Source organism: Amphiprion ocellaris, chromosome 21 (assembly GCF_022539595.1).
Source record: "Amphiprion ocellaris isolate individual 3 ecotype Okinawa chromosome 21, ASM2253959v1, whole genome shotgun sequence".
NCBI classification, from domain to species: domain Eukaryota; kingdom Metazoa; phylum Chordata; class Actinopteri; family Pomacentridae; genus Amphiprion; species Amphiprion ocellaris.
This window is the reverse complement of record NC_072786.1, coordinates 17,776,128-17,795,601: the sequence shown is the minus strand read 5'-3', so window position 1 is coordinate 17,795,601 and position 19,474 is coordinate 17,776,128. Positions and strand designations below refer to the sequence as shown.

Sequence of the window (19,474 nt, the reverse complement as noted above, 5' to 3'; positions counted from 1 at the left end):
CAGGCTTTAAATTACATATGCTTTCTGTTGATTGTGATCAAATGCAGTGAAAATTCGAAATTCTCCTGATATCCTGTGTTATATCGGTCCACTGAACTCAACAACATTGCATTTTGCTCAGAGCTTATTCTACAATAGACTAACGTTGACTGCGTTGTGCTGTCAACCTCTCTTAATGCTAAGAACACTTGGAATATTTAGCTAAAACCTAACTACTAATGCTTGCATATACACTCATGTTCAAAGATTTGTGTTCACCCAGGCATTTTCATGTTTTCCATGAAAACTCACACTTTTATTCATGTGCTAACATAAATGCACAAGGGTTTTCTAATCATCAATTAGCCTTTCAACACCATTAGCTAACACAATGTAACATTAGAACACAGGAGTGATGGTTGCTGGAAATGTTCCTCTGTACCCCTATGTAGATATTCCATTACAAATCAGCTGTTTCCAGCAAGAATAGTCATTTACCACATTAGCAATGATCTAAAATCCAAAATATCTAAACTATTCATCCCTGTAAGAGAAATTACATTTGAGAGCATATCACTAAAATGGCAGTTTACATTTGCTATATTTATGTTGGAGCTAAAGCCTAAAATGAACTGTAGTATTCATTAAGAGTTGTATTTTGACCATTTAATAAGTACAAGTCTGGTATTCACTCTTTTTGCTCCATTTTTGGTCACCACCGTCTTTTCAGAGAAATTTAGAATGCAATTTCTTCTTTTTTTAAAACATGTCACAAATAATAAGAAAGAAAAACTCAATACATATTTATAGCTAATACACTGGTAGTAACTAGACACTTTTCAATTCAATTTTATCCATATTGTGCCAATTCCTAGTATAAGCTGTGTCAGGGCATTTTGCATAGTAAGGTGAACACATTACTATTTTATACTAAGAGAAACCCAACAAATCCAAGCACCAGTCATCTGTGAAGTGAAAAACTCCATGTTCATACATGTCCAAAAAGTAGTTGGAAGAAATTGATACTCACAGTTGTGAACAAAAGTTAACATACACTCTTCAGTCTTGCTTTTCCAATGACTCCTATAAATCTTAATTTTCTGTGAAACTCGTGTCTGTTACAAAAAACAATCATGGACTTTGGTTCTTTCATAGATTTATTAAAGGTTTTCTGGAAATATGACAAAACTTGCTGGATCAAAGATAGCAATACAGAATAAGTCCCCTTGGCCATTTTCATCTCAGGTGGTTTTTGTATGCGTCCACAAACTTCTGGTCGTTTCCTCATGGCAAAATTAGTGCAGTTAAACAAAACTTGTTGGTTTTCTGACACAGACTTGTTTCTTCATTAGTCCACAGGTTCTTGATGGCCATTTAAGTCAAGACTTTGGGGAGACCAGTCTAAAACCTTTATTTTAGCCTGATTTAGCCATTTGTTTACCACTTTTGATGTGTGTTTGGGGTCATGGTTATTTTGCTGGAACACCAAACTGTGTCCAAGATCCAATCTTGTGGGTAACAATTTCAGGTTTTTCTAATTAATGTATGTGAATCTATCCCTTTTCTATCATCAAATATAACTCATTCTGTATAATAATACAGACGACACAGATATGTGCAAACCAACAACAATATTATGCTCTAAAGTTGCTAAATAATCCATTGTTTTTACCAGTTGGTCTTTAACTTTATGTGTTACCTAAACAATGAGCTGAAAGTCCCTATAAAGCTCCATAAAGTTGACGGAAGCAGCAGATTGAGGAGAAAATTATTCCTGTCCTACTGTCAATTGATATATTATTATAAAAAATATCAATTAAAATGCCCTTAAATCAGTGACCCATGACGATGGATTAATTAAAAGTTTTTACCCAGTTTGTGTCGCCTACTGGAACACTCAAGATTTTTTCTTCAGTTAGTGAAATAAATGAAAGTTTGGATTACAGGAAGTTCTTGTTTCCATTAATTGCTAAATATGGGGTAGAACAGAATCTACTACAAAGGTCAAAAGGTACATTTTTAATTTCATTGTTGCTGTTATGTGTAACAATCGCTTATACTAACCATGATTTTACTGAATATTAGAAGCTACACTTTGACAAATATCTTCCACAGTATTATATTTGAGCCTTTGCAAGAAAAAAAACAACTTGGTTTGATTTGATTAATAGTCCAGTTACTTACTGTTGCTTCTCTACTATCACATCTTAATTACACTAATTAAACCTTATAATAAAATGTCTGGTGTTGATAAAAGTTTTTTTAAAATTTTTTTTTTAAATGAGGACAAAAAATACTGTTTGGCATTTCGCAGGAAGTTCGTCATTGGACTGATATGAACTCTGGGTGTGTCCTTTAGCTGTCACTTCTATTTGCCAGTATAAGATTACAGAAAACATATGGCCTTAAATACATAACTGTGTAGAATAGACAGAGGTATGAAATGCTTTGTTGCTTGTAGCAGAATCCTGACTAGCCTGCCATTGTGTCACCTGGTTGTAGTTGTTTGCACGCTACTAGCAGCTCATATTGTGATATGAATTGAGTTTAAGCTGATGTGGAGGGTTGTGTTGAGTGTATGTATACTCAGCCAACTATTGCCTCAGTTTATTGCGTATTAATACCTGCACTGTCCAACCTGTTGGACACCTTGTTGTTCTATATCATCATAGCCATGGATATGTTACACATTTAGTATAGATATTTAATATTAAAACCATTAAATGCAGATATCAGTGTAGTACCTTCACCATGCAGTCTGCAGATGAAGCCATGGTTGAATAAACACTAAATCTTAGTATCTAACAAGAGTTCCAGAGTAGTTTTAAGTCCTTTGATACCTAAAGAGGTGCTTTCAATCATTTCACCTGATATGCCCTCCTCTCAGGAGCGTGTGGCTGTGCTTGATTGACATCTTCCTCGCTACAACTTTATTGTACCTATTGGGCTGGAGCTAATTATTAATGTGATGTTTATTAGTTTATTAACTTAAGTAACTTTTAGTTCAGCAGAGCATCACTCAACAGCCTGAATAAAGGAACTGGAAATACCACTATACTGACACACATTGTTGGATTTATTGACATAGTGAGTTTTTTTTTTTTTTTAACATATTGTCCGAGTCTTGTGGTGCATCAGAGCATTTTATTAATGATATTTCTGTGTACACATTTAGACTGCTTCAATGTAGAAGAATCTTACAAATATGTTAAACAAAAGGAAATCTATTAATGACCACATCGAAAGTGCACACTCCTTCCCACACTTGTTGATGTATGAATCCTTTTCTATGTCAAAAGTGCAAACAGGGCTCGGCCCATTGTCAACATGTGCACATAAGACTAATATACAGTTTGAGATTACTGGTATGGGTTAGAGTTAGGTGAGTCATCTATTCTTTGGAGTTCATGATGCTTCATGATTTATTTGCAGAAGATGGAAAAATCTGAAAGAGACAGAGAGAAACAAAGGGAAAAGATTTTTATGATATTAAGAACAATAATCTTTCAGTAGAAGTCAGCTGGCTTTGTCTTTTTTGGGTCTTGAAAACATTTCACCTCTCATCCAAGGGGGTTCTTCAGGTCTGACTGTCTGGTTGGGACTCACAGATAAATATTGTCACCTCCAAAACACATGGGTAATGGACAAAACTCTATAGAAGTATGTCCGGACTGCATTTTAAGTACGACTTAAATGCATAAGTGTGACTCTAAATCCCATCCTCTGTTTAGAAACTGCTGTTTTCAGTCAATGGCAGCGATCAAAACTCTTGGTAGGGATCTCAGGACTGCATTATAAGTACCTGTTAAGTGGGATCATTGCCCGCATCTTATCCTTAGAGTGAACTCTTGCCAGTCTAAATCAGTGATCAAAACTCTTACTAGGGCTCTCAGGACTGCATTATAAGTACCTGAAAAGTGGGACTCTAAATCCCATCCTCTGTTTAGAGACCACTGTTTTTAGTCTATGGCAGTGATCAAAACTCTAAAGAGAGGTCTCAGGACTGGATTTGAAGTACATGATAACAGGGATCACTGACCACATCTTATCCTTAGAGAAAACTCTTGCCAGTCTGAATCAGTGATCAAAACTCTAGGGAGGGATTTCAGGACTGCATTATACAGTAAGTACCTGACAAGTGGGACCACTGACTTCATCTGATCTTTAGAGAAAACTCTTGTCGGTCTATGGCAGCAATCAAAACTCCAAAGAGGGGTCTTACGACTGCAGTATAATTACCTAATAAGTGGAATGGCCACATCTTATCCTTAGCAACGACCCTTGCCAGTCTAAATCAACGATCAAAACTCTTACAAGGTGTCTCAGGACTGCATTATAAGTACCTGATACGTGGGATTGTAAACTGTTGAGAGACCACTGTTGCTGCTCTATGGTAGTGATGATGGTTTTGGGGGTGAGAATAAATTTCTGAAACCACTGAACCAGTTGGTTAGAACTGAGAAGGGTTCTTGGATGAGCGGGGAAATGTTTTCAAGAACCTTAAAAGACAAGTCCAGTTGTTGACCTGGAGGACTGAGAATCTACACAGATGTAAGAACAATAAATCTGTACCTGTTATTACAGTAAAAGTAATGGTACTAAGTGATCAAAAAAACTTTTAAATGTATTAAAACTGCAATGGAAAATAATAAGCAACAGAGTTAGCAAAGAACCATGTTAAGACACAAAGACACACTAATAGGACAAATTATGAAAAGAAAAATTCACCTTTCCCCATTGGATCACAGTGCAAAGGCAGCTGAAAGGATGAAAGCTAACAGCAGCAAAGCCAACGTTTCTCCAGGACGTGTGGACTTATTATCAGACCCTGAAGATGAAAAAAACAAAACAAAACACAAAATGCAGGTCACATCTCTAAACATTCTTATATGATGTCAAGTTATATCCAACAAGCCATTTTTACTGCGTGTCCACCTTTTATTTGTACGGTTTTTAAGGCTGTTGCTGTCTTCCTTGAAGCAGTGTTTTGAACCTCGCACTTGAGAGTGACCGACTTAAGCGGCTCATCCACAGACATCTCAATCACATTTCCCCTCACAGCCTGACCGTCCACGGACGACACGTAGCGACACGAAGGGTGACATTCAGCAGCACACTCGAATTTATACCGTTCCGCAATTTCTATAATGTCGGGGCCTTTGATCTGGACCTGCGATGGACCGGCTGAAAGACAGATAGTGAGGACATGTCGATACAACAGTCAGTGAATGGAACTGGTCACAAAATGCAAATCTGACAGATTATTTTATGGTGTAATGGCTTTTCTAAAGTGCAAACCCAGATATTCTGCAAGTACTGACCCAAATTGGTATATCAATCTAATGCTAATTTAGGAAGTCATATTGAAAGGCCAGGGTCCTGTTTTTTCTAACATTTTATAGACCAAACAATAGACTAATTAGGAAATATTTGCCAATTGACAATGAAAAAAATCATTAGTTTGGGGTTACTTTAAAGAGTCAAGTTAGCTTTTATGCTAAGTAAAGCTAACCATCTCCAGAGATGTTATTAGAGAAAGACTCGCCATTTAAAGAGTCCTGAAAAGAAATGTGGAAAAATTCGGTAATGTCAGACATGGCGGTTGTATGACACATCTCACCACTCCGCCTACAAAGCCAATTTTCTGCTTTGTAACAGCCGAACCAGGAAACATCCAGTCAATTGTGTTACACTGACTCAAGCGCCATGTTGTTAAAGTGTGCACATAGTCAAAGTAATGGGGAAAAGCACTCTTTCAACTTTATTTTGAGGCAAAGTCACCAAATTTTTTAACCAGTTTTCAAGAGATTTGACTAGTGATCGTGTACATGCAGTTTTTTTTTGTTCAGTTCATGCTAGCTGAAAAGAACTGCCTGGGTTTGTTACCAAGATGGCTGCTGCGCAGCGAGACTTGCCAGTCTGCTTTTAAGGCTGATGTAATTGCAAAACACTTGTTCTGCTCCCAAAAGCAAACAAACACTGAGTCACTATTGAGGGTTAAAAAGGCTCCTAATGGTTTCAGCTTCTACAGACTGTTTGGAGGATTCACAAGGGTGAAGTGAGTTAGAAATTAGCAGTAAGCTAGCTAGCTAGTGGACATGTAGCAATATATTAGCTGAAGTATTTCTTTAAAAAAAAAAACATAGCATGCAGGACTATAAGTTTTGATTTAAACTAGGATAAAAACCAAAATATCTACCAGCAAGGTTTTGGTTAGTTGGTGATGTTAAGCTAGTTAGCATAACAACCTGCCACTCCATGGCTAGCTACAGATGTATTGTTAGGCTAACAAACACAGCACTGGCAGTGTCTTTTAGAAGTGATTTTAAGGTGAAAATTAAAATTTTTTCAATATAAGAACATAGTGACAGTCTGCCAGTGAGGTATAGCATCTGTTAGTGCCCAATAAGCAGAGATAAATACTATTGTATGGCTGGGCAAAGACACTTAAAATGGATGAAATAGCAGCCAAAAAATGTCTGAGACGGCATCATTCACAACAGGAATTTAGCAGTTAATTGATGCTGATGTTGCGTAGCACAAAATCCACATCTGAAAGTTACTCTTCAAACTGAAGCCTTAGTTGAAAGATTAGGTACAAGTGAAATGTGCTAGCAAAAGGCTATATAGTGGTAGAATGACCGTTGAATAATTTACTTTAGACTCAGATCTATTCAAACAATAATGGACACTGTACTGTGGCATATTGAAAGAGTGAAATGAGGCTGTTGGACAGTTTCCTGGTCCAGTCTTCAATCCAGAGACTGTTTTAGCAGAATGTTTATGTCACATTTCAATAAGCAGATAAAGAATTTGCCTTCTCCAGACTGTAGCTTTGTATTCATGTGCATGAGAGCAGCAGGTTCTTTTCTAACTCTTGTCAAGCGAGTCAAGTTTATTTAACCAAAATGTCAAAGTATTGCTTTAATACTTTATATTGGAAGCTAATGTCAACATGTATGGCTTTAACTAGGAATCTGGGCAAGAAAGTCAAGCATATTTCTCAAAAATGTCAAATATCCTTTTTTTTAGTGCTTTACACTGGAAGCTAACATCAACAGTTACGCCTAGGAATCTGGTCCTATTTATCATCAATAAAATAAGCTTTATGGAAAAGTTCTTCCAGTTTGGCATCTTTCCTCTTAAGAGTAAATTTAGCATAACTCTTGACTTACTCATCACAGCAAAGTTTCGAGTAGCAGTGACATACAGCCCAGAAACGCTATTGGTGGCTTTGCAGGTGAGAGATTTGGAGTTGTCCATCTCCTGAGGCGTGACGGAAATAACGTTGCCTTGACCACGAATCCATGGGCCTTTATCTGCCCTCCAGGTGTAATTACAAGATGGCCGACAGTAGGCATGGCAGCTGTAGGTGTGGCTCACTGTGGGATTCATCAAATCAGGGCCTGTGATGGAGACGTTGGCAGGTCCAGCTAAGGTGGAAAAGACAAATATGAGTCATACGTATTCTAGAGTATCACTCAATCAGCTGTGTCTAGTTTTTAAAAACTTCATACCTAGCACCTGGATTTTCTGTTCTTTTTCTGCTTTCTTAGTAGTCTTGTTGGTATCTTCTGTGACTGTACATTTCACTGTTAAAGCCTCCACCCAGCTGTTAACAGTGAAGGCTAGCTCGTTGCCCTGACCCTGGGCCGTCTGTCCGTCCAGAGACATGGAGTAGGTACATTTAGGGCAGTTGGAAACACATATAATGCTGCTTGGCACACCCACAGTGACATGGTTCGGTCCGATGATTTCTACCGTCAAGCCTTTTGAAAATGACACAACATAAGTTAGTACACCATTGTGTAATATCACTGAAATGCCCAGTGATTAATAACTAACATCTTTCAGTAGTTTCAGTAGCGTCACTTCTATACTGAACAATAGAGTATTTACTCTTACGTCAAATTAAACCTTATTCAAACTAATAAACTAAAAACACTAACAGTTTAGATTTTAAAAATTCAGAACCCCAAAATAGTAACTCAGTGTAACAAAGTTATTATTGTGATTTAAGTCTTTTACTGTTCCAGTACTTCATGTGTCCACCTTCATTTTTAATAACAGAATCAATCCCCCTCAACATAGAGGAATATATATTACTGGAGAGATGTTTGCCATTCTTTAGAGACCTGCTCTTTGCTGGAGGGGTTGTGTTGCTCTATATTTCTCTTGAAAACAGCCCAAAGGTGTTCTGTTGGATTCAAGTCGGGTCACATACTTGACCAGGGCACAGTTTTCACTTTTTTTCTTCTTTAGAAACCTTTGTGTGATTTTTTCAGTATGCTGTAGATGGTTATATACTGAAATACTCCTCTTTTGCGAAGTTTTTGCAGACTGGGACTCATCTTGTTAGTCAGTGCTTGGTATATCCATTCATGATGCCATGTATAATCATCTCCCCAACACCTTTTGCTCTCATGAAGCCACATATTATAACACTCCCACCTTGTGCTTCACTGTAAGGAAAGTGCATTCACTAGGAAAGTCCTAACCAGGTTCACAGCAAATATGTTGAACCACATTTGAGTACAATTAATTTATTTTGGCTGATCTGACCAAAAAATGTCCTCCCAGTATTTACCAGACCTGATTTCATGTTCTTTAGCAAAGTTTCATATTGCAATTTTCAGAGCAAGTAAAGGTGTTTTTATGGATCACTTCCATGCACTGTTCTTCACGCTGTCTGAGCTGTCACGGAAACTTCAATTTCCATTGATAACCTCTGCGGCAAGTCTGAAACACTCTCTTTTTCAGAGCTAGATTACGCCGGTAGCACACTTTCTGTTGTGTCATTTTATTAGGACGACCACTGCATCTCTGATTAGTGATACTATGGCTCCTTCTGCACCTTCTGGTTACCACTGCAACTGTGTCTTCAGTGATTTTTAGTTGTTGACCGATCTTCCTTTATTCTTTTCCAATCTTTTGGAAGTCCCACAATCAGATTTTTGAATTCCACGGGCACTCTTTTTCATGTGGAGCCATGATTAAGACATATAGATGGACACAGCTCGTAGGTCCAAAACTGAGAACTCTCTGGTGTTCACAGCCCATTTCATTGTCATATTAATGCAGTTAAGGCCCAAATGTACTCAATATTGTCTCACTGATCACAGATTCTGACTTGTTTTTCAATATTAGTTTTGTTGCACTCAGTTTCTACTTTGAGGCCTGTATTCTCTGTATAATTTTTCTAAAATATATGCTGTTGATGGCATTAGAGTACAGTATTTCCAACATGTCAACTTAGAAGTAATGCGATTATTGAAAGGTGATGCATGTTTGAATCATTTGACATTTAAGTGATATTGCACAAGGGTGTACTCTCTTCTCTTGTATACTTTAAGTACGTCATAATTTAGAGACATTAATGTTCACATTTCATCATTTCACAGTAATCTCACCAAGATATTAGAGACAATTTAACTATTCTGATGTTTAGGATGATGCAGAAAGCACTTTTAGGATAAGATTATTTTATAATTAAATGGAAGATTACTTACTGTTTGGTGGCTGAGTCTGCGCTCCCTGAGAAGACAGTGCTGGCTGAAGACCTAACAACCAGTGAAAACATACTTCATAAATATCTAGCATTAAGCGTTAAAATCGACTACAAAAAGTAGGTCCAAATCAAGGTCTGCTTACTAGCGTTGCTTTTTTATTTTATTTTTTTGTGTGTGTCTTAATCATGCTAGATATGTTTGTTTGTTTGTTCTATGGCTCTTATTCAGGTTGTTTTCTCGTGACTAGATCCTTGCTTGTGTTGTATCTACTCTCAGATGTATGTCGCTTTGGATAAAAGCGTCTGCTAAATGAAGTTGTAGAAATATAGAATATGGTTTGTATGAAACATTGAAAGTGCTAGCTAACAGCTTTACATGAAGTTAACAAACTACAACAGAGGACAAGATAAATATGGAAAAACTCAAGTATAGTAATGCAAAATTGTACTGTAGATGTAAATTAAAGTGAAGGGCTCTCCAAGCAAAAACTGTTTTGAAGAGTCAATGAAAAGGGAATGGCAGCCCTCAGCAGACTAACCCTCTGGTGTTTTCATCAAAATGGACATCATTGTGTTTACCTGTCAGAAACAGCAGCAACAAAACTCTGCTGACAGCTGTGTGTCCTCCGTTTGGTGTAGATGTGTAGGTATTATCCATCGTCCTGGAAGAAACTGAAGTGATCGGCTACCAGGAAATGCTCAACTGACGCAACGCAGACGGTCAGTCAACATTAGCAGGCGACCAGCTCTTATCAGAAATAGCTGAAAAGAAATTTGCCTTCTTAGTAATGAAAAATCCATTATTTTTAATTGCTGGCACACTGCGACCCACAGCGGTGATAAAGAAGTTTCACTCATAGTGACTCCTTGCAGATTTTCTCCAGCTGCAAAATTAGCTGATTTAAATGTACTTACTTGCGAATCTAATTGCTGCAGGTCAATTCTCCAGAAGCTCACTTGTGAGAGTGAAGATTGGTAGTGCTTTCGCCTTTGGGCTTCAGGCTCAGAGGCAGCTCGAGGGAGTGTTTTATAGATTGTAGGATGTTGTAATTCTTTTGGAGACTGTCCCAAAAAAGGAAATGTCACAAGTCTGATCACTGTAAAAGGGATTGTATCTCAAACAAAATTGGAAACCTCACATACATTTAACAAAATATCACCTGGCATCATTAAAAATCTGGATAAAAACATCAGATACATAGTAAACTTCACAAAAAGGAGAGAAACATTCTTGTTATTGACCCTGTTTAAGGACTTTTACATGAAAAGAACTTGTTTGTGGTTGATACGGTGCCTTTTTCATTATTCACATCTTCCCTCTGAGCAACCTCGCCCTTAATTCCAAAAATAAATCCATTATCAGAACAAATAATCAAAATGCAAACAGATAAAACAAACAGCTTTCAGGGAAGCAGTTCCATGAATGGCATCATGTTGTGTTTTAATGATGAACTAAATAATCTGACACAAACTCAACTGAAAAAAACATTTATTGAAAGTAAAAACTAATAATATCCATTAATCCTACACAAATACAAGAAGAAAAGCATATTTCTGGGTGCAGGTGTGTCTATGTACAGTTTTGTGTTTAAGAATCTGTGTGAGTGTGTAGTGCTCTTAAAGTGACGTCTCTTTCGAATCCCTGGGCGGCCTGAAGGTCAGGATCTCTGTGAAAGTGTGACCTGTTCAAAAACAAAAATACAATTTGATTATGCATCAACTACTGTGCATCAAGTGTAGAACCAAGCTGAACACCTTCATGGGGCTCTTATTTTTCTGTTTCTGATCATGTTATCAATATAGTACATGGTAGCATTTGTGTATCATTAGGTTTAAAAGAGCTATCAAGTAAAATTAGGTCTTTAGTGACATCCATTGGCAAAGAGCAGGTACTTTACCAACATGGAGTTTAATCTATAGACTGTATAGCCCCAAAACCCACCAGAGATTTTGAAAAACTCATTATATTTACAAAAAACTCCAAAATTACAACATTTATCAGAGTTAAAAAGTGTAAAAACAGAAAGAATCCTCATTTAAAAAAAAAAAATCTTTCTGACAGTTCTTGAACTACTCATCAGTAACATTTGCGGAAGATTTTCCAAAATTTAAGCCTAAAATTGTGATACTTCATCAAAATCCCTTACATCTACTTGTCTTGTCTTTAATACATGCCCAAAAAAAATTAACAGTTTGATCCAACCAGATTACGTAAAAAGCAAAAATGTATTCACTTCTTGGCGCAATCTTGAAGTCTGACAACAGTCAGTGACAACAATAGACTTTTTGGCTGAACTGCTGGCAGTGTTTACAGACAGCTGATTGCAAATAAGTATGGTGACAAATGAAAAATGCAAGTAGTAAAATATCTACAGGATGTGCTCACTTGGAAGCATGATGTACATGTTGATTGCAGGTTTGTAAGTTAAAAGAAAAATAAATGAATCAAAGAAATTACACTCTTGTTTCTTATCATAATGTCCAGAAGACATATTGGAGTTTCCTGTACTTCTTCATGGTTGTACTGTTTCCATAGAAGTTTAAGAGTTTTTACTGCAGAGACAAAAGTGAGTGAAAATATAATAGAAGCAAAAAACACCCAGAAACTACTTGAGGGTCAAATGGTTAAGATGAGTGCAGTGCAGATAAGCTGCAGATCCACTTAAACAAACAGATGCAGACAATACTATGTGTTCATTTAAGTTTTCTGACTCATTTGTGATTATTATTAACTTGTGTTTTACATGATGCAAAAAGAAACCAGCACAAAAACATATCTTTAATATATATTGACCACCAGTAGCCCTATTTTCTAAATATCTGTATCAGTCGTTAAAAATCCCGATCAGTTAACCCCAATGTTACATGTTGAAATTTTACCAACTGTTAATATTGAGATATTAAATATTACAGCTTTAAATCTGACTTATCCCCTGGGTGCTCTTACGTTTCCACTGGTCCAGAGGCAGGTCTGTGTTGTCCATGGTCTGGTCGTACGGCAGCGCCTCCATCTCCTCCTCGGTATCTCTGAACTCGCTGAAGAACGGCAGGTCGAGGGCCTCCGAGGCACTGACCCTCCGCTCAGGATCCAGCAGCAGCATCTTCTCCAAGACGCACACCGCTGCAGTGACGCAAAGACACGTCACAGTCAGCAAGGTAAGAGTTTAACTAATAAACTGATATTTAATATTTAAAATTTATACAAATAAATTAATAAATTAAATATAAATCAACAAAATCATTTTCAAAGAAATAAATTCTAATTATGTTTAATACATTTAATTTATTTTACAAATAAACAAATGCCAATAAAATAAAGTAAGTTTAAACCAGATAAATCCAGTTTATGTTTATTGATTTATAAATGTATACAAATAAATAAAATATCAATAAAATAAATTCAAACCAAATAAATTCAATTTATGTTTAGTACATTTAAAATTTATGTAAATAAATAAATAAATTGCAAATAAAATAAAATGTATAGAATACATTCAAAACAAATAAATTCCACTTTCATTTAATATATTAAAAATTATACAATATAGCCAAACTCACAGGTGGGTAAACAGATATATGTACTTACCATTGGAGCTGGCTTTGGAGAAAATGGAGTGCAAATCTTTTTTTGGCACTTTTGTTAGACTTCGGATGTAGTTTTTGGCCTGTTGGGCACAGAATGTGAGGAGAGAGGTTGGTGGATTTTGGAACATATTAACATGGACTTCCTCTTATCTCTATATCTGAAGAAGTCACAGCAAAAAGTCTAGGCATTACGAGACCCTGAGACCCTTCTGTGAACTCTAAGAAAGATCTTAAAAGAGTGACTATATCTTTAAAGTGTTATTCCACTCCAAAAATGTGACTTAAGTATCAAAAACTAGATCACAAATGGAATAAAGTTTGTAAAAAGCTGGATTTTATGGTTTGAGAAGTTTCTATGAACTCTTGCTTCTTTGTCCATCTGATAAAAACCTTGAAGACACTAACTACTGAATTTTATTATAGCAGCTATGAGTCCAAACTGACCACAGCTGCTGCTCTCTTTAAATCTGAGGTAGTAAACCATGGCATTTTACAAGCCTCATTCAACTTTACCGCCCGTCAGTGTTTCATACTCAAAGGTCAGATTCGGAGTGTGACTGTAACTCCAGGTTATGACTTACGTCTTGACTCTGCAGTTTCACAACAAAGTCAGCAGTTGGGGTTCCTGTAATCTTCATGATCTCTCTCAGCTGGTCCAGGTCTGACAGTAGCTCTGGTTAAGAATCATCTGCTGTGTGGACGTTTACCAATCAAATACCAGCTTTCTAAGTGGCCATCAATGAGGATTTTGGAATAAATACTGGGTGTTATTTGCTCTAAACATGTTTTTGCCCACATTTCAACTAGTTAAGACATAATTAAATCATCTTGAATGAATTTTGAACAGAAAAAGATCACTGGGTTCTATTTAGCTTCCTACAACAGTGGAAACGACAGGAAGATGGTGTTGAAACAAGAAAACAAACACATTTTCTGAACTTCACTCAGTTTCTGGGTGTTTTTTGCTCCTGTCACATTTTAAGTACTGTTGGCTCATTTTTCACTGCAATAAAAAAGTCCTGTACCTCTATGGAAACAGCACAAGCATTACTAGAAGTATAGAGAACTCAAACATGTATTTTTTGCAGTGCTACAAAATTAGAATGTCATAATTTATATCAAAAAAAGAAAAAAATACACTTAAATTTCTTTCTTTAATTTACAACAATTTTAAAAATCTGGAATCAGCATGTAAAGCTTTTATCCAAGTGCCCACAGGTGTTATTAATACTGGAATAGATCTGGGGACTCTACATACCAGAGATAATTTACCATTTAAATTCAAATTTGTGGGGCTGGTCCCCAACGCAGCGGCCTGGGTTCGATTCCCGCTCGCGGCCCTTTGCTGCATGTCTTCTCTTCTCCCCTGTTTCCTGTCTCTCTCTCACTGCGCCTATCTAATAAAAAAAGCCGACAAAAAGGCCAAAAAAATAACTTTAAAAAAAAAAAAAAAAATTCAAATTTGTTTCCATGCTTGTCTTGTACCTACACTGTAGAGCAGAGCTTTTAGTTTTGTTTTTTTTTTGTTGCCAAATCTAGTCAGAGCAAACACTTCATTTTTAACAAATTTTTGTCCATGATATTGATGAAATATCACATTTTTAAGCTTAGAATTATGTTTCCCAACTTAATGACGATTCATAGATGAGTACTTCAGTGACCATAGGAAAATTGAAAATTTCAACAATTCTTTCCGTTTTTTCTGCTTGTGGCTCTGACAAATGGTGTAATTTTGGTGATTATTTTAAAATAGCACGTCCTTCAAAATTGGCAGCCGGTTTTGGGGTTCATACATGTATCCAACTGTGTGTTATATGTTCCTTGTTCCCCAACCCCCCTTCTCCCATCCCTCCCCCTTTACCTCTACCCCTCTACCTCTACCCCTCTACCTCCATCCCTCTATCTCTACCTCTCTACCTCTTCTGTCCCTCTCAACCCGCCCAGCCAGCAGGCAGATGGGTTCCCCCACATAAAGAGCCGGGTTCTGCTCAAGGTTTTTTTCCCTGTTAAAAGGGTGTTTTCCTTGCCACTGTCGCCTTTTGGCTTGCCCTGGGGGTCAGGCATATGGGTTCTGTAAAGCGTCTTGAGACAATTTGACTGTAATTGGCGCTATATAAATAAAACTGAATTGAATTGAATTGTAATTGAAATTCAACAGAAGATTAAAAGATTTCAATGATTAGTTAAGAAGGATAACTGGCCAGGATCCTAAACATATTAGCCCAGGTCTAAATAAAATCTTCATACAGTTACATGACACAGGTTTGGAAAGTCTACATCAGACAAAATCAAGCTGGACTGAGAACAGTCAAGGATACGATCATTTCCTTTGAACAGCGGCTTCCCCAGCAGCATCTCTGCCATGATACAACCTGCCGACCAGATGTCCACTGCAACACAATGCCAAACATCATTTTCATGAAACAGATCTTCCTCATGCTTACTGCCTTCATGTGAGGATGGAGAGTTTTACCAGTTTGCGTGTAGTGCATCCAGTTGAGGATAACTTCAGGAGCTCTGTACCAGCGTGTCACCACATAACCCGTCATTTCTGCATCAGCCTGCCTTGCCAGGCCAAAGTCAAGAATCTGAAACATGAAGAAGAAGCTGTACTGTAGCTTTCTAATGTGTGGACCATTCAAATTAAGATAGCTCTATTGTTATGCTGGGTTACCTTTAACTCACAGTCTGGATTAATGGCTAAATTTCCAGGTTTGAGGTCCTGTAGGAAACAGACACATACATATAATTTTAAATACTTAAATCTTAATCAGCTTGTGATATTTCACGGGGATGTAAGATAAGATAAAGTTCTTTATTTCTCCCCACTCCAGGGGAAATTTACATTGTTACAGCAGCTTTATTTACAATATATACAAGGGTGGCAAAATTTTTTAACAGAAAAAATAAAAATAAAAATAAAGTTTAAAAGTGCAGAGATGTGCAGTGCAAGAATGTCAGTGCAAATTTTATGGTTTGGGGTGGTAATGATATAGTCCAGTTTATGTTAACATCAGCCAGTGATGTTGATGTTGTAAAGTCTTATAGCAGATGGGATGAAGGACCTGCGATAGCGCTCTTTCTTGCAGGGTGGATGTCTCAGTCTGCTGCTGAAGGAGCTGCTTAAAGACCCCACAGTGTCATGCAGTGGGTGAGAGGGATTGTCCATGATGGATGTGAGCTTTGACAACATCCTCCTCTCACCCACCTCCTCTATGGAGTCCAGGGAACAGTCCAGGACAGAACCAGCCCTCCTGACCAGTCTGTTTAGTCTCTTTCTGTCCCTTTCAGTGCTCCCTGCTCCCCAGCAGACCACTGCATAGAAAATAGCAGACGCTACCACAGAGTCATAAAATGTCCTGAGCAGAGTCCTGCACACTCCAAAGGACTCACTGTCTAAGCTTTGCCCAACTTTTTTGAAAAGTTTTCCGCTGTCCTGATATCAGTAAGTCTCATCAAAATCTCTGTCACTGTACTCCTTTACTAGCTAAACCCCATAATGTTTAGTAAGAGGCTCTACTTGGTGGTACAACCAGGTACTGCAAATCTACAGTACTTGAAGTGTGTATTATTTAGGAAAATTGTATTGGCAGATACTAAATATTAACCCCTTGACGCCTGAATTTATTTACAATGATATAAAAAAAATTTATTTGTGTTTTTGCTTTCAAGCTGATGCTAAATTAAGTGGAGATTGTTAATTTATCTATAGCACACAGAATAGATATATAATAATAGATTTCTAATAATGTAGGTCCCACTCCGACCGGTCTCACGAGAAGCCAGTGTCTGTAAAAGGATTCCTAGGTACGTACTGAATATGCACAAACTAGCACTGGGGGAATGGATATGCTATCTCGGCTGTAGTCTCAATGCAAGCGGTATGATGCGAATTCGTGACAATCGGCATTAAGGGGCTAAATGATTTGGATTGGATCAACAAAAAAGACAAAACTTGATCAACATATCCCTAATGTTATCACTTAGAATTTTGCCTTCTGAGTTACATGGGGAAATCTGGATCCCTGAACCTGAACAGTAGTTTGCTGGTCTAAGTATGCCTCCTAGAAGTCTTTGTCACGATGCTCCTTTACTTGCGAAGCTGCACAATGATTAGTAAGAGCACCACCTGTTGGTGGAAGCAGGTACTACAGTTAATCCACAATACTTGACATGTATATTACTTAGGAAAATGGTATGGCAGACTAGGGTTGGATCTAAAAAAAAGACTAAACTTGATCGGGACATGCCTCATTTTAATCCTATCAGTCAAGATTTTGTCTGAACTTTGACTGGGAGGCAAACAACGTGACAAACTCACATTTTGAAGAATTAACTGATATATTCTCTGCTGTGATAAGCTGTAAACAGAGTGGGGTTAAAGTCTAGCAGAGACGTCTGGATACAGAGATATATCAATAATACGATCAAGCAGATGGCGTATCATCCTGTCTTGGCATAAAAAAATGACACAAATCCACACACACACACACACACACATTGCAAAACTCTATGTGTGGGAATCAGCATGAATGGGATTTAGTGTGAAAAAATGTGAGAAAAAAGCCCCACCCCCAAAGCTCATAGTCTCAGAGGTGAAAGTTCACGCACCCTGTGGATGATCCCTGCCGAGTGGATATACTGTGGAGAAAGAAGACAGCGTCAGTTCTACTTGCAACTCTATGAAACAGTTTGGAGAAACAACGTTGTGGTTCTCTTCACCTTGAGTCCTTTGAGCATCTGATAGACGAGGAACTGCACTCGGTCTTCAGTTAATCTCTCCATTTTCATGAGTTTTCCGAGGTCGGTGCCCATGTACGGCATCACCAGGTAGCTGTGGAGGCGAAGAGAGGAGCAAAATCTAAGCAAGCTATCTGCTTTAAAGAATAAGTGTTTAGGAAAGCAGAGGAAACTTACAAGTCACGAAATCGGTCCAGAGAGATCTCAGCGGTGAAAACATCCAACAGTCCAATTACCTGATATGAGCCAATCAGGAGAAATAAAGGAGAAATTAAAATATGACTGGCTTTACTTGTGTTAACAGCCAGGATTGGACTCTTTCCTGCTCTCTTACATTTTCGTGCTTCATGTGTTTGAGGAGTCGCAGCTCTCTGTAGGCCCTTTTGCCAAAAAGCTTGGACTGGAAGGGCCGGTGAAGCTTCTTGATGGCCACCTGTGTTCCTGTCCGGCGATCCCATGCCGAACTGAGATACAAACATACATTCACTACTGGAAAACAATCAAAAATAGAGCAAAACAGCTTTTCCAAGAACATAACTTTGGCACGTTTATAAGGAAATCCACTGACTGATGTTAAGTTTCCTTAAAGTTCCACCTGTGCCGTTCCCGCTATGATACATCACAATGTCTGCATGTTTTTATAAAAGCACATTTGTGTGATTGGAGACAAAGTAGTGGTGCTTTTAGTGCACTTAACTCGAGCTCTTTGACTTCTCCCAACAATGAGATTGGGGGGGTGGTGGTCTTTGTTGACCCTCATCCACACAACACAATGCAAAGAGGGGCCCTGCCGAGCCAGCTGTGCAGACTGCTGACCAAAATATACAACTAGGAACTGCTGCTTGGAGTGAAAGTAAAAGTAAATGAGCGCTCTATCCGAGTATAAACAGTCAAATTATCCACTTTGTGTTCTCCTTTTCCGTGCGTAAAATGCAAAAATAGTATATTTTGGCTCTCAGAAGAAAGAAGAAATTTATTATTTGGTAAAACATGAATTGAGCAGATTCCGCCATAAATTAAGCTATCTGAGCTGCAAAGTTCCTGTACTCACCACACAGTCCCGTACGCTCCCGTTCCGACCTGCTTCAGATCCCGGTACCGCTCCGGAACCTCCCACACGGTTCTGTTCACCTCCTGCCGACAGAATCCCGTCCTGGACCGCACAGCCATTCCTCTACTGATGAGACGAGGCTGATGTCGGTCTGTGGGTCTCTGCGCTCATGAGAACAAGTCAAAGTTTTTTTTTTAATTTTAGACGCGCAAGACGCACAGTGCACACCGCGGTCCGGAGTCTCAACATGAACCAGCAGTTGTGCAGCAGCGCAGCGTCGCCGGGTTCACCCCCCAACACACACAAACACACACACACACACACACACACACACACACACACACACACACACACACACACACACACACACACACACACACACACACACACACACATTGTTGGTCGCTCAGGGCAGTCTATGGGTGTGTCTACAATGTGGGGAAACAGCCACCAAACATCTGCCCACCCTGAGCTCTGAGGCTACAACTGCTGCTACAGTCTGATCAAGTTTCTGTAAAATCACAGCAGTTAACTTGAAACTATACTATGCTGTTCTATATATACAAGTTATCATATGCTATACGTAACTTTATACTGTGATATTAGTTGTG

The 19,474-nt window shown here is 38.1% G+C and overlaps 2 protein-coding genes across 2 annotated transcripts; both read right to left on the bottom strand.

Annotated features, from left to right (window-relative positions):
* Positions 1-3,103: 3,103 nt before the first annotated feature.
* Positions 3,104-10,553, bottom strand: LOC111565848 (uncharacterized). The gene is made up of 8 exons (XM_023266125.3): positions 10,403-10,553; positions 10,067-10,249; positions 9,489-9,539; positions 7,497-7,748; positions 7,155-7,412; positions 4,915-5,163; positions 4,708-4,807; positions 3,104-3,424 (listed from the first exon to the last, which is right to left on the bottom strand). The coding sequence occupies exons 2-7, from the start codon at positions 10,143-10,145 to the stop codon at positions 4,722-4,724; spliced, it is 975 nt and encodes a 324-aa protein (XP_023121893.1). The 5' UTR covers positions 10,146-10,249; positions 10,403-10,553; the 3' UTR covers positions 3,104-3,424; positions 4,708-4,721.
* Positions 10,554-10,959: 406 nt separating this feature from the next.
* mapk12b (mitogen-activated protein kinase 12b) lies at positions 10,960-19,182 on the bottom strand. The gene is made up of 12 exons (XM_023266082.3): positions 18,864-19,182; positions 18,147-18,276; positions 17,990-18,048; positions 17,795-17,906; positions 17,684-17,713; positions 15,747-15,794; positions 15,546-15,660; positions 15,391-15,462; positions 13,654-13,733; positions 13,074-13,152; positions 12,435-12,608; positions 10,960-11,169 (listed from the first exon to the last, which is right to left on the bottom strand). The coding sequence occupies exons 1-12, from the start codon at positions 18,980-18,982 to the stop codon at positions 11,105-11,107; spliced, it is 1,083 nt and encodes a 360-aa protein (XP_023121850.1). The 5' UTR covers positions 18,983-19,182; the 3' UTR covers positions 10,960-11,104.
* Between the last annotated feature and the right edge of the window lie 292 nt (positions 19,183-19,474).